Source organism: Schistocerca serialis, chromosome 5, assembly GCF_023864345.2.
Source record: "Schistocerca serialis cubense isolate TAMUIC-IGC-003099 chromosome 5, iqSchSeri2.2, whole genome shotgun sequence".
Taxonomy (NCBI): Eukaryota; Metazoa; Arthropoda; class Insecta; order Orthoptera; family Acrididae; genus Schistocerca; species Schistocerca serialis.
This window is the reverse complement of record NC_064642.1, coordinates 400,907,060-400,919,904: the sequence shown is the minus strand read 5'-3', so window position 1 is coordinate 400,919,904 and position 12,845 is coordinate 400,907,060. Positions and strand designations below refer to the sequence as shown.

Genomic DNA, 12,845 nt, shown 5'->3' with positions numbered 1-12,845 from the left:
AATGTTAATTATTTTACTCACTTCATGCTGCGTTCTATCAAACCTCCTATGAGAAATTGTAACTCCCTATGACGGGGCCTGAATTGCTCCATCACACATTTCATGTTAAAAGTAGCAAGTCCAAGCGTGCAATACCAGGGTTGCATTTACGCGCAGGTTGTCTACAACACAAAGGCACCCTCTCAAAAAAAGTCTTTATTTTAATGATGTGATTTGGACACTTTTGTAATCGAAACAGACGTAGACGTTATTAATTATTTGTACTTGAGTTGGCGTAAGTTGCTCCCTGACCGTTGCAATGGGCTGGGCGCAGCCTGCCTCAACCAATAATGTAACACGATTTTGTAGATGTCTCTATGACGACGCTTCATTGTTGTTAGAGCTCCGTAGAAGGTTACTGTTTCCGCCTCCAGCCTTTAGTCCACCACAGCTGAAAGCTGGCAACAGCCCTGCGAGTCATCAGGAACATCGTCTCGACTATAGTATGGAACTTTTCGGTTGTTTCAGCGGACAGCTGATATGAATTAAGTCAGCATTCACATCTCCACGTCAAATTCCCAAAGGCACCCACTCTAACATTTGGCACTTCTATTGGCAAAACCGCTAAGGCTCATATGAATGAATGCTTAACGGGTTTTTTTCAGTTTGAAGCGACTTTGATTTTGAGGAAAGCAGATTTATTTCATCCGCATTTCTTCGAAACTAGGTGCCAGAAAATTTTTTACTACTTTACATACGACACATAATCTTGAGCTCTTGAAGCTGGGGAAAGCTATTTCCCGGTAGCTTTATTAGCTAACGAGATAATGTGGGAAACATACAAGATGAAGTATGATCGATATTGCCTGACATAGCTTACTAATTCATGACGTCATCGCCAAGTCTTGCCGCAACTGAGAGCATTTTAACGGGAAATTTGAAAGTGAAACAAACACATGCAATTACTCTAAATGCGAACGCATTTTTCCGAAAATTATTTTTGTTCGTTCTAATTATGCTACCAACAAACTGGAGACAAGGCAAACAATTTGTCAGTATCCATATTGCAACATTATGACGGCTGTACCTGTCATAGTTGTGCAATACCGAGAATTAGCATGGCGGTTGTACCCTATATTGTGAGCGAATGACAATGAAAAAAGAAAGTAGAGTTATCACTGTAATGACAATTTTCAATTTTATATCTTTTTGGAGTAATCTATAATTAAGGACGACCATAAAATCTATATTACTAAACAACTAAAACGGTCACACTGCTCCAGTTACGGGTTGCCTACCTAATAGCTTCCAGGGGGAAAAAAAAAAAAAAGATTTTCAGTGTTTCATGTAATTATTGACGGAATTTAAAATGTTTTCTGAATTTACGGATTATGAGGCATGATATTAACGTTATTAAAGTTTGTCTATGTCGATCTAAATGTCTTGAGGCAGTGTCACTCATGGCGCGCAGATTAGCTGGATTATACTCATCCAGCGTTTGATAATTACAGAACTCATCGATTTCCAACAAATTTTAAACACAAATCCTAATCTTTCTAGACTTTTCTCGATTACAGCCCCACAAAATAATGAAAAAATAGAATTTATCTCTTACTGAATGTGGTAAACCTTCGACATCAATCATGACGTTTCAATTTATTTTTTCTTTCTTGCTATTTTTTTTTCGCTACCAATTTCGTAGACAATATCAACATATAGTACTGAAGGTACCTACAAAGTTAAATCATACACTGAAGCGCCAAAGAAACTGACTGTTTGTCACAAAGCCGTACGTTTCGCCTGGGCCCGTCAACACTGAAATTGGACTGTTGATGACGGGAAACATGTTTCCGGGTCGGACGAGTCTCGTTTCAAATTGTATCGAGCGGATGGATGTGTGCGGGTATAGAGACAACCTCACGAACCCATCGACCCCGCATGTCAGCAGGGGACTGTTCAGGCTCTGTAATGGTGTGAAGCATGGGCAGTTGGAGTGATATGGGACCCCTGATACGTCTAGATACGACTCCGACAGGTGACATGTACATAAGCATCCTGTCTGATCATCTGCAATCATTCATGTCCATTGTGCATTTCGACGGACTTGCGCAATTTCAGTAAGACAATGCGACACGCCAGACGTCCAGAATTGCTACTGAGTGGCTCCAGGAACACTCTTCTGAGTTTAACCACTTTCGCTGGCCACCAAACTCCCAAGACATGATCATTATTGAGCATATCTGGGATGCCTTGCAACGTGCTGTTCAGAAGAGATCTCCACCCTCTCGTTCTCTTACGGATTTATGGACAGCCCTCCAACACTACATCAGACATTAGGCGAGCCCATGCCACGTCGTGTTGCGGCACTTCTGTGTGCTCGCGGAGGACCTATACACGATGTACCAGTTTCTTAATGGTTCAAATGGCTCTGAGCACTATGGGACTCAACTGCTGAGGTCATAAGTCCCCTAGAACTTAGAACTACTTAAACCTAACTAACCTAAGGACATCACACACATCCATGCCCGAGGCAGGATTCGAACCTGCGACCGTAGCGGTCGCGCGGTTCCAGACTGTAGCGCCTAGAACCGCTCGGCCACAGCGGCCGGCCCACCAGTTTCTTAGGCTCTGCAGTGTAGTACTACACATAGTTCGGGAGAAAAACTAGTTTCTCAGAAAAATGTGAGTATTGTAGTTCTCAGTATCGGTTGTATAAGCGTTTACACCCATAAAGAACTGTATTGGTAGGTAGTTCTCGTATGATTCGTCCTATGATTACTGAATTAAAAAATAAACATGGGTGTCATTATAATTGAATAAGTGATACTATTGATAGATTTAGCAAAGAGTTTCATAACTAATTGTTTATAACTTAATTGTTGTTGGTATTTCCGAATAATTTAGCGTCCAAAGTATTTAACTGCTTTAAGCTACACATGGGAGTACGGTTCTTTTAAAGAATACCGGGTGAATGCCGGTTTACTAGAACAAACTGACCGCCATAAAAAGAATGGAATTTAAAAGCGGAAGTGCCAAACGAAAATTCTTTTCATTTTCTCAAATCTTGTCGGTTCATTAAATAATAAATTATATAGTAAAATTTTATAGAATTAAATAATAAACCTCGAATGCTGCGTTATAGGTTTTCCGTTCGAAAATTTCTATAAAATTCTCATTTAGCCACAAAATTTGTCCCTAGCTAGGACTGCACCAGAGGTTCAGCCTAGAGGTCTGGAGATCTGTACAACGGAACATTCGATACCTACCGTAGTGATGACTACAGTCCTACAATTCTGATGTTGTTAGTATCAGATTTGTAACGTCGGCAATGACTGCACAAAACACTAGTGGCTCGTAGTCATCCGCCTTCTGTCGATTCAGTTTGGCAGTTAGTGAAACTGGTACACTAAGTGCACTCTAATGGCTACTTGTCAGTGCAAAACTGTTCCAGGCTGTTCTATCTCAGCAAAACCCGATATGTCTGAAATAAAAATCGAACCCTGGACCTCCACGTCAGCAGGCAGCAGTGCTGACCACTACAGCACACAGGCTTATATCACCCCAGGTAGAATACAAAAAATGAGGCGTGCTCGACCTGACATCGATTCGTACAAATACTTACTCTAGCTCTAATGAGTATTGTATGTATTACCTGATTCACTTACACTGCAGAGTGATGAATCGTTTAATTTGGATAATCAGATAATTTGTCACGTATTTGCAGGTATGCACCAACTAATCTTTCCTCAAAATGCTCTGTAGTATCCTGGGAGATGACTCGAAGTGAACGCGTATAATAATTTCGGTTGACAGATATATTTGTATTAGTTTCGTGTGTGTTCTGTAGTTTTAGACGTCAGAGAGCCCACCGCATTTTGTTTGTCTTTTCTGTGTTTCGGTACATGTTGTAAAAAAATTGTCAATGTAAGTAATTATGTTGACATTTTTCAATAGCTGTGCCAGGCTGTGTTCTCTATGGCAGAGAACTGTACTGCCTGTGAGGCATAGATTGATTCTCCAACGAGAGGACCCACCAGCGTGCGCTGCTTGTGGCGCACGGCTTGAATGACACATGTCCAAGGAAATCATCCAGTATGCTCACGAGACCCAAGTTCATCCTTTGGCACGTGGCTTAATATCTACTTTGAGTGACGGAACATTAAGTGTCAATGGCTTTTAAATTTTCATCTGTCTCCCAGTTGTTATCCACTGTACTACTAAGATGCATTTACATCGAAGTGACGAAAGTCGTGGAATACCTCCTAATATCGTGTCGGGTCTTCTTTTTCCCGGCCTAATGCAGCAACTCGACGGGGCATGGACTCAACAACTCGTTCGATGTTCCCTGCAGAAATATTGAGCCATGCTGCCTCTATAGCCGCCCATAAGTGCAAAAGTGTTGCCGGTGCAGAATATAGTGCACGAACTCACCTCTCCATTATGGTACATAAATGCCCGATGTGATTCATATCGGGCGATCTCGATGGCCAAATCATTCTCTCCAATTGTCGAAAATCTTCCTGAAACTAACAGCTCACAATTGTGGCCTGGTGACATGGCGCATATATATCTACATCTACATGATTGCTCCGCAATTCATAACTGAGTGCTTGGCAGGGGGATCATCGAACCATCTTCAAGCTATTATTCTATCGTTCCACTCTCGAACAGCGCACGAAGAAAACTATCACTTAAATCTTTCTGTGCGAGCTCTGATTTCTCTTATATTGTTACGATGATCATTCCTCTCTATGAAGGTGGGCGCCAACAAAATATTTTCACACTCTGGGGAAAATGTTGGTAACTGAAACTTCATTAGGAGATACTGCCGTAGTGAAAACATCTTTGTTTTAATAATTGCCATCCCAATTCACGTATCATAGCCGTAGCTCTCTCTCCCCTATTTCGCGATAGTACAAAACGAGATGCCCTTCTTTGAACTTTTTCTGCGTCCTCCGTCAATCCTGTCGGATGGGGATACCACCCCGCACATCAATACTGCAGAAGAGAACGTACAGCGTAGTGTAGGCAGTCTCTTTACTACACCTGTTGCGTGTTCTGCCAATAAATCGTAGTCATTGGTTTTTCTTTACCCACAACGTTAACTATGTGATCGTTCCAACTTAAGTTTTAATAACTGTAATTCCCAAGTATTTAGTTGAATTTACAGCTTTTAGATTTGTGTGATTTATCCTCTAACCGAAATTTAGCCAATTTCTTTTGTACTCATGTTGATGAATTCACACTTTTCATTATTTAGAGTCAATTGTCGCTTTTCGCACGATACATATATATATTGTCTAAATCTTCTTGCAAGTTGTTTTGATCATCTGGTGACTTTATAAGATGGTAAATGACAGCATCATTGTAATTTCATCGTTGACCTGGAACATGAAATCCACGAATGGCTGAAAATGGCCTGCAAGTAGCCGAACATAACCATTTCCAGCCAATGATCGGTTCAACTGGATGAGAGGACCCAGTCCATTCGATGTAAACCTAGCCCACACCATTATGGAGCAACCACCAGCTTGTACAGTGCCTTGTTGACAACTTGGGTTTATTGGTTCGTGGGGTTTGCGCCACACTCGAACCCTACCATCAGCTCTTACCAACTGATATCGGGACTTATCTGACCGGGCCACGCTTTTCCAGTAGTGTAGGGTCCAATCGATATGGTCAGAAGCCCAGGAGAGGCGCTGCAGGCGATGTCGTCGGCCGTCTACAGCCATAGGCCATTAATGACAACTATCGCCGCACTCTCGTAACGGATAGGTTTGTCCTGTGTCCGACATTAATTTCTGCGGTTATTTCACGAAGTGTTGCTTGTCTGTTAGCACTGACAACCGTAAGCAAACGCCACTGCTCTCGGTCGTTAAGTGAAACCGTCGGCCACTGCGTTGTCCGTGGTGAGAAGTAACCACTGAAATTTGGTACAGGATCTCGGAACACTGAGTTCCCTAAGAATTTTCAAATTGGTATCTCTTATGCATCTAGCTCCAAGTACACATGAGTAACCTGAGTATAAACGACACTTCTTCCTATGCACTGCCCTTCTAGATCTTGTGTACGCGATACTACCGCCGTCTGTTTATGTGCATATCGCTATCCCTTGGTTTTTGTCACCTCAGTGTAATGTGTACATAAGGTTAATATTTAAGAAGCAAGTCGTTCGGAAATTCACTTTAAATCTACCTTCATATTACGGGAATTTTTTTTTTATGTATTTGATGTTTTCAAAAATGTTCAAATGTGTGTGAAATCTGATGGGACTTAACTGCTAAGGTCATCAGTCCCTAAGTTTACACACTACTTAACCTAACTTATCCTAAGGACAAACACACACACCCATGCCCGAGGGAGGACTCGAACCTCCGCCGGGACCAGCCCCACAGCCCATGACTGCAGCGCCCTTGACCGCTCGGCTAATCCCGCGCTGGTGTTTTCAATGTTATCCTTCGTTACTTATTATTTCGAGTTGTGTTTCCAATGGATAATTTACTTGATATGAGCTGCTGTTTATTCTACTTGGACGGTAATGGTCGTGCCTTCGTCCGAGAAAATTTCTATCATCATTATTATCATCATCATATCATCATCATCATCATCGTCATCATCACCATCACCATCGCCGTCGTGAATAGCAATAAGGAGAAGGTATGAATACTGTGTGTGTGTGAAGTCATTGCTAATAAAGGAAATGAATCTACTGAATTTCTGTTGAGTGGAATGTTATCTGTGTTGCCGTTGCACGTCTGCCTATTAAACAAATTGTTCTCTTAAAAGAAACGTTATAACCTATTTGGAGTAAGTTTTCTTCTATTTCTAATCGTGTTTGCATATCTTTGTCCGCATGGTGTCCGTTCTCTTGACATGAGCTATTTTTCGTCTGTCCGTGATTCTCCACTGGTAGGCTGGACTTTATCTTCAGATACTTACCAATTCTTGACTTTCTGATTAAAAATTATTTTATCTTTTGCATATTCTTTTCTAATATTCCTCTTAATCTTTAATCTCCAATAACTTTTCAGCACTAGATTTACCTTTGAGCTCCCAGTTTTGTGTAAGGCGTAATTTTTTTCTCACCCTGCTGTCAGTTGTGTTACTACGTGGCTGAAGAATGTCATTTGCCGTAATGATAACATTTATCTTTCTTATCTTGTTACGTACCTCATCATTATTCCTGAGCTTCTTGCTTTATGAATTCTGAGAAGACCCTCTAAATCTTTTGCGAGAGTTTCTCCAGTCTCTCCCTATGTGTTCAAAGTTTTCGATTGTTTGATTCCTTTTTAACTCAATCTGACTGCCCTAAATGTTGACGTATATTTTGTTTTCAATTGAAACTTTTGAGACAAATTTTAACTGTTAGTTAGTTCCAGTTTGCTGTTCATTTGCTTTAAATGGAGTTTCAACAAATATCTGTAAGTGCTAGGTAGTCTGTATCCAATTTAATTTTGAATACTCTTAAATAGAGAAATAGAGTCAGTTTTGACTACTTTACCTTTGACGAATTTTATATGTTGTCTGCTGCTGTTCTGTTACCACAGTTGAAGTATACAGGCTACAACCCATCCAGTAGTCCGACTGCGACTTTGATGTCGAAGAAATCTGAGATTCTTTTAGAAATTGAACCTTTTATATGGTGTTAACCAGGTTACTCTTCCAGATGTTTGTAATCTTATTGACTAGTCCCAGTTCTTTTACGATATGTATCAAGGATCAGCTACCTACCAGATCACAGGCTTTGTTGAAGTCAACGAAAATTACAACAAGCTCTTTCTTTGTTAGGTTTTCAGATTGATGGTTTGCTCAGCATTTGATTGCCGTGGACAAATTATTAAGAATAAATTTTTATTTAAGATAAATGGTGCCAAAGATGGCTGAATAAACCGTTAAGCAGTTAAATCGTTGAAAGCAAATCTTATTCGGCTGAGTTTGCCCGTCAAGTGTCTACTGCCTATTATTCACTGTTTTAGTGTTTCTGTTGTCTTTTACTCCTGTTTATTAATTGAGTCTGTGAATACATTTCAGGCAAAAGTTATTTCGAAGTATTCTATATATTTCTTTCTCCTGAGCACTCGGTAGTGTTCCATAACATTGTGACTGAAATATTTTGAGGTTACAGGAAAGAAGTATGACATTTTTCCAAGGTAAATAGTCATTATGAGGACTTTACTAGCTGAAAAGGCTTACATACAACAAGCAATAGCCCGTAAATTAAATATTTGACAATCATCAATAAACAGAATTAAAAATCTGAAAATTGTGGTCAAATGCTCCGGGGCTTTCAAGCAAATGTCGACGGAGAAGAATTTCAACTCCTAGAACACTGAGAAAACTTAAGAATCTGGTACTCAGTAAATCAAAAACATACAAGTATTTACATGAGGAAGGAAATGTTTGTAAGCTAAAACCTGCTAATTTACCTGTAAGAGTTCCCACATTAAAGTCACTGCTACTGCAACATTGTTAATTGCCATTATTAGTGAGTGCTTTCTTTCTGTCATCAGATGTGCTGCAGCAATGAAACTGTCTTCTCACTTGGAAAAGGGACCAACCAATACGTAAGACAAGTGGAGGGAGGCGCGTTAGTGGTCGACTGAATACAATGAAAAAACATACAGCGGTTGTGCTGCAGATAGGTTATGGTGAGACGTACATTGTTGGAAGAGCAATGAAATAAGCCCAGTACTTAAAAGTACCGAAAACAAAGTTAATGCTGCAAATGCACCAGTGGTGTGGGGGAGATGACTGAATTTATTATCCAGGACCGTACACTTTCCCCATAGGTAAATAAAGTTTCGGGTTTTATTTTTAACCAGAAGAGCATAGAGATACTTGTTTGGCTTGGAAATAGCCCAGAAATTAATCCAGTTGATAATACACTAAATACTTTCAAGAAAAAGTTGAGAAATACCAAAACAACAACACGGAATGAGATCATTTCAAAGGTCCATCGAATCTGCTTTTAGGACGCTGACCTAGTAAATACATAGCAAACTTTAATAAATGAGATGCCAAGGCAAATCAATCCCTCGTTCAGTCTAAAGGCTGGTATACAAAGTGATGAAACACAAATCTTAATCATTTCTTTAAGTAACTTACAATTACGTCATTAAATGATGAAAGTCTTACTTTATTCTAATAATACAGCCACCTCTGTATTTTGATAATCTCCCATCTGTGGATCGAGTAGCATTTCAGCTCTGTGTAGGCAGTTTTTGTAAGAATCTTGTGCATTATGAACTACTCTGAAATAAGTATGTAGTTTCGACGTAATTTTTGGATTCTTTCTCTTGTAGGGGATGTATGACATAATATGCATATCCAGTAGGGCTACATATCTTACCTGCTGTTTTTGTTATCTTTTTATGACAGTGATATGGTCTCATCCGGTGGGCGAATGAAAATGATAATGTCGGCGGCCTGAAATATATTTGATCTCGGTAAACACTGTTCGCTTCAAAATTTTTAATGTTGGAAGTGCGTTTGTTTCCAAGAAAATATGGCGTTTTATCACGGATGTCTGTGTCACTGACTCATTTTAATCACGAACAAGGCTTCAACAACATATTGCTGTTTATAACCTTTTTATCTGACATAAGTTTGGTAGAAAATCTGAAACACTTATCATTTCATTCAGTGTACAGAGAATGCTGTAGTACTTAAGTCATCCGTTTCACACTTCGTGTCTATATCTGTCCACTTCTGAGGTATGTTCTGTTGAACTGAACCGAAATTAGACTTTTTTTTTGTAGAAATGCAGTTCACAATCTACGTACACGTTAAGGCTAGCGTAATTCCCACTTCTTTTTTTTGCGAGTATCGGCGAGAAATAAGTGAATGCAACTAAGTGAATAGAGAATCGCGTTATATACGACCATAGATTAATTACCTGCGTTAGTTACATAATTTAAATAATATTAAATGTCTCAGGTTTTAACCTAACTAAATCGTAACATATTTAATTGGAATGTAACTCAGTAAACGACGCAGTGGCTAGGTTCAAGGATGTTCGAATCGGATACTAATTAAGTTGAGAGATTATCACTCAATCGCACTTGCTTGCCTAATGTCTAACAGTAGACTGTGAACTGCATATTAGCTGCGTTTTGCGATACTGGAAGAGGTGTCCACTTAATTTTTTGACCATGCACAAGGAAACAGGTGTAAAGGTAGAGGAATAAAAAAGAAAAGACATAACGTTTCAAAAAAACATATATTTTTAAAATTTGAGTGGAACTATTTCAGCTAATAGTATTAGCATAGTAATAATAATAGTAATAAAGCACCAATCAGGTGGTCGCCCAGTCGGAAGGCAGTTCGGTGCCCGGCTGAGAATCACACGCTTAGCAGCCACCGAAATGCCTCGCAATAGGGCGGACAACTAATCTCGACAAACAGTCTCACACTGCTGCCAACAATACAGTAAATACTTTGCATATCCTCATGTAGTAAACAGAAACATAGTTTCTTTTGAAGTACATAACAAATGTGGAAGGCTCTTTATTCCTCATAAAAACAGCTTGATATGATAAAATAAGTATTAAGTACAGCAATCGCTACGTCCGTTGCTAGACTGCAAAGAGGACCATGAATACATTGAAGTTTTTCTTCTGTCTCGACTACATTTTCCCCACTTGCTTGCCTTAGCCACCATTCACTGCATTTCCTCTGGCGGTCTGCTTCTGAGTAAATCGCGGATTTCCTTACATTTCCGTACTGAGAACTTGTTTCTGATCGGCAGCGTACTGTTATTGAATTCTGTTTTGCCAACAGCGCAATCGTCATTTAACTCTGAGGCTTTTAGTCTGGAGAGACATTATTCTGTGTAAGTAAGAAAATGTACTAATTAGAATTTGTACTTTCAGAAATGAAACACTCCTTCGTGCGAGTCAGACACACCAGCGATCGTCACTCCACCGCAGCTGCACGTAGAGCAAACAATCCAGATAACCGCCGACGTCCCGTCCCGGGGAGCGCTTTCGTTATAGTGGCAGGAACAATGCCACGAATGGCCGCTCGGGACCAGCCACGGCGCACAGGAGCGAGGTGAGTGCTGTACTGTCCGCCCTTCTGCCGCTGTGGGAACGCTTCCCACGTCTTCCTTACTGACGGCACAACAATCTTTATTGTGGGTCCGACGTGCGCCTGGGAATGCAGGCTCGAGGGACTAGCCTCATTCCCGCAGTGTCCTTCGCTGCAATCCTGAAGGCTGTTGTGTAACCCTGGGACGATCCGGGACATCATTCGACCCCGTAGCAGCCTATCTTTTGCGCAGTTGCGTAATGTTCAACAACAGGCGCACACGACGCAAAAACAGTGACGGACATTATCAACGGATGCACGCACACACACACACACACACACACACACACACACACACACTTCACTCTTCTGTGACTAGTCCAAGCATTCTAATGGAGAAAGAAGAATAGTATACATTTTTCTTACTTCCCTTCACCGCTTCCAAATACTGCTGCTGTTACCCCATTTCCTAGCAAATGATTAAGCCTTTTTAATGAGCTTCAATCTGATTCTGAAGCAGCGTCGCCACTGTAAAACTACATCCGTGTTTTTTTTGTGCATAATAAATACGCGAAAAGTACGAGAACTAAACAAAAAAGGTCCTGCTTAAAGTATATCTATAATGGTGCAGGCATTTGTTTGCGTAATAAATATTTTATAATGTTTGTTTAACGCATAATCAGCACATCAACAGCCAACACTCTTACACAACCTGTCTGGAGTAACAACACTTTATAGGAAAATAGGGAAATGACGTTCACGAAAGGACTTCCAAAGTATTTTCTGAACCGCATTTTCTCTTTCCGGCGTACAGTTTTGGCGAGGCAGAGCGCCTCTGGACTGTAGCGGAAAAGCACACAACGAGACTGCACCGCCGCTCTAAAGTCTCTCGCTCCACGCAGGCAGCTGCCGTGCACGTTCGGAGGGCCACCTGTGCGGTCCCAGTATCACAAAGGGCGGGTGCCACAGCGTCTCAACTTCAGAAGTGTCCCGTACACAAGCACCGCGACTGGAGGTTCTCGGTCTGGCCGGCTGCCGAGCGCGGATGCTGCGCGCGCACGCCGGTCCGTGACGTCAGCGTCGCCCCGGACAGTGGCGGTGAGCCGGCGGGCAGCGGCCGGACGGCGCAGCGGGGCGAACTACAGGTGCGTCACGATGATGTCGTCGTCGAGGTCGTCTTTCTCGTCGTCCGTCTCCTCGACCTGGTTGTTGCGGGCCAACTCCGCGGCAGCGGCGGCCGCCGCCTTGGGGTCCTCGGCCAGCATCTTCTGGCGCTTCACCTTCCGCTTGTGCAGAATCTCGACGACGACGTAGCCGGCGACGCCGACCAGCAGCACTGCCAGCATCACGTACAGCTTCATGCGCGCGCACAGCTGCGTGCTGTAGGCGTACGCCACGACGAAGCCGGCAGACTCCCACAGCCGGTAGTTGCTGAACGCCGCCTCCTTGTTGCGCCGGAACAGCGTTCCGTAGATACCTGCAACAGCACACTCTTGTCACTCCCGGTGTCCACGATTCATCAGTCGCAATAGCCGCAGTAATACATACACTGTGGCGACAAAAGTCATGAGACAGCGACATGCATACACGGTGTAACAAAAAGGTACTGCCAAACTTTCAGGAAACATTCCTCACACACAAAGAAAGAAAATATGTTATGCGGACATGTGTCCGGAAACGCTTGCTTTCCATGTTAGAGCTCATTTTATTACTTCTCTTCAAATCACATTAATCATGGAATGGAAACACACAGCAACAGAACGTACCAGCATGACTTCAAACACTTTGTTACAGGAAATGTTCAAAATGTCCTCCGTTAGCGAGGATACATGCACCCA

General features: G+C 41.7%; 1 protein-coding gene across 1 annotated transcript in view; it reads right to left on the bottom strand.

Annotated features, from left to right (window-relative positions):
- Nucleotides 1-10,179: 10,179 nt before the first annotated feature.
- The window catches only part of LOC126480933 (UNC93-like protein), a 235,901-nt gene continuing 233,235 nt past the window's right edge, over nt 10,180-12,845 (bottom strand). The window contains exon 7 of the mRNA XM_050104346.1: nt 10,180-12,484. Within this exon, the coding sequence (XP_049960303.1) occupies nt 12,147-12,484 (338 nt within the window). The 3' untranslated portion in view covers nt 10,180-12,146. The remainder of the gene's footprint in view (nt 12,485-12,845) is intronic.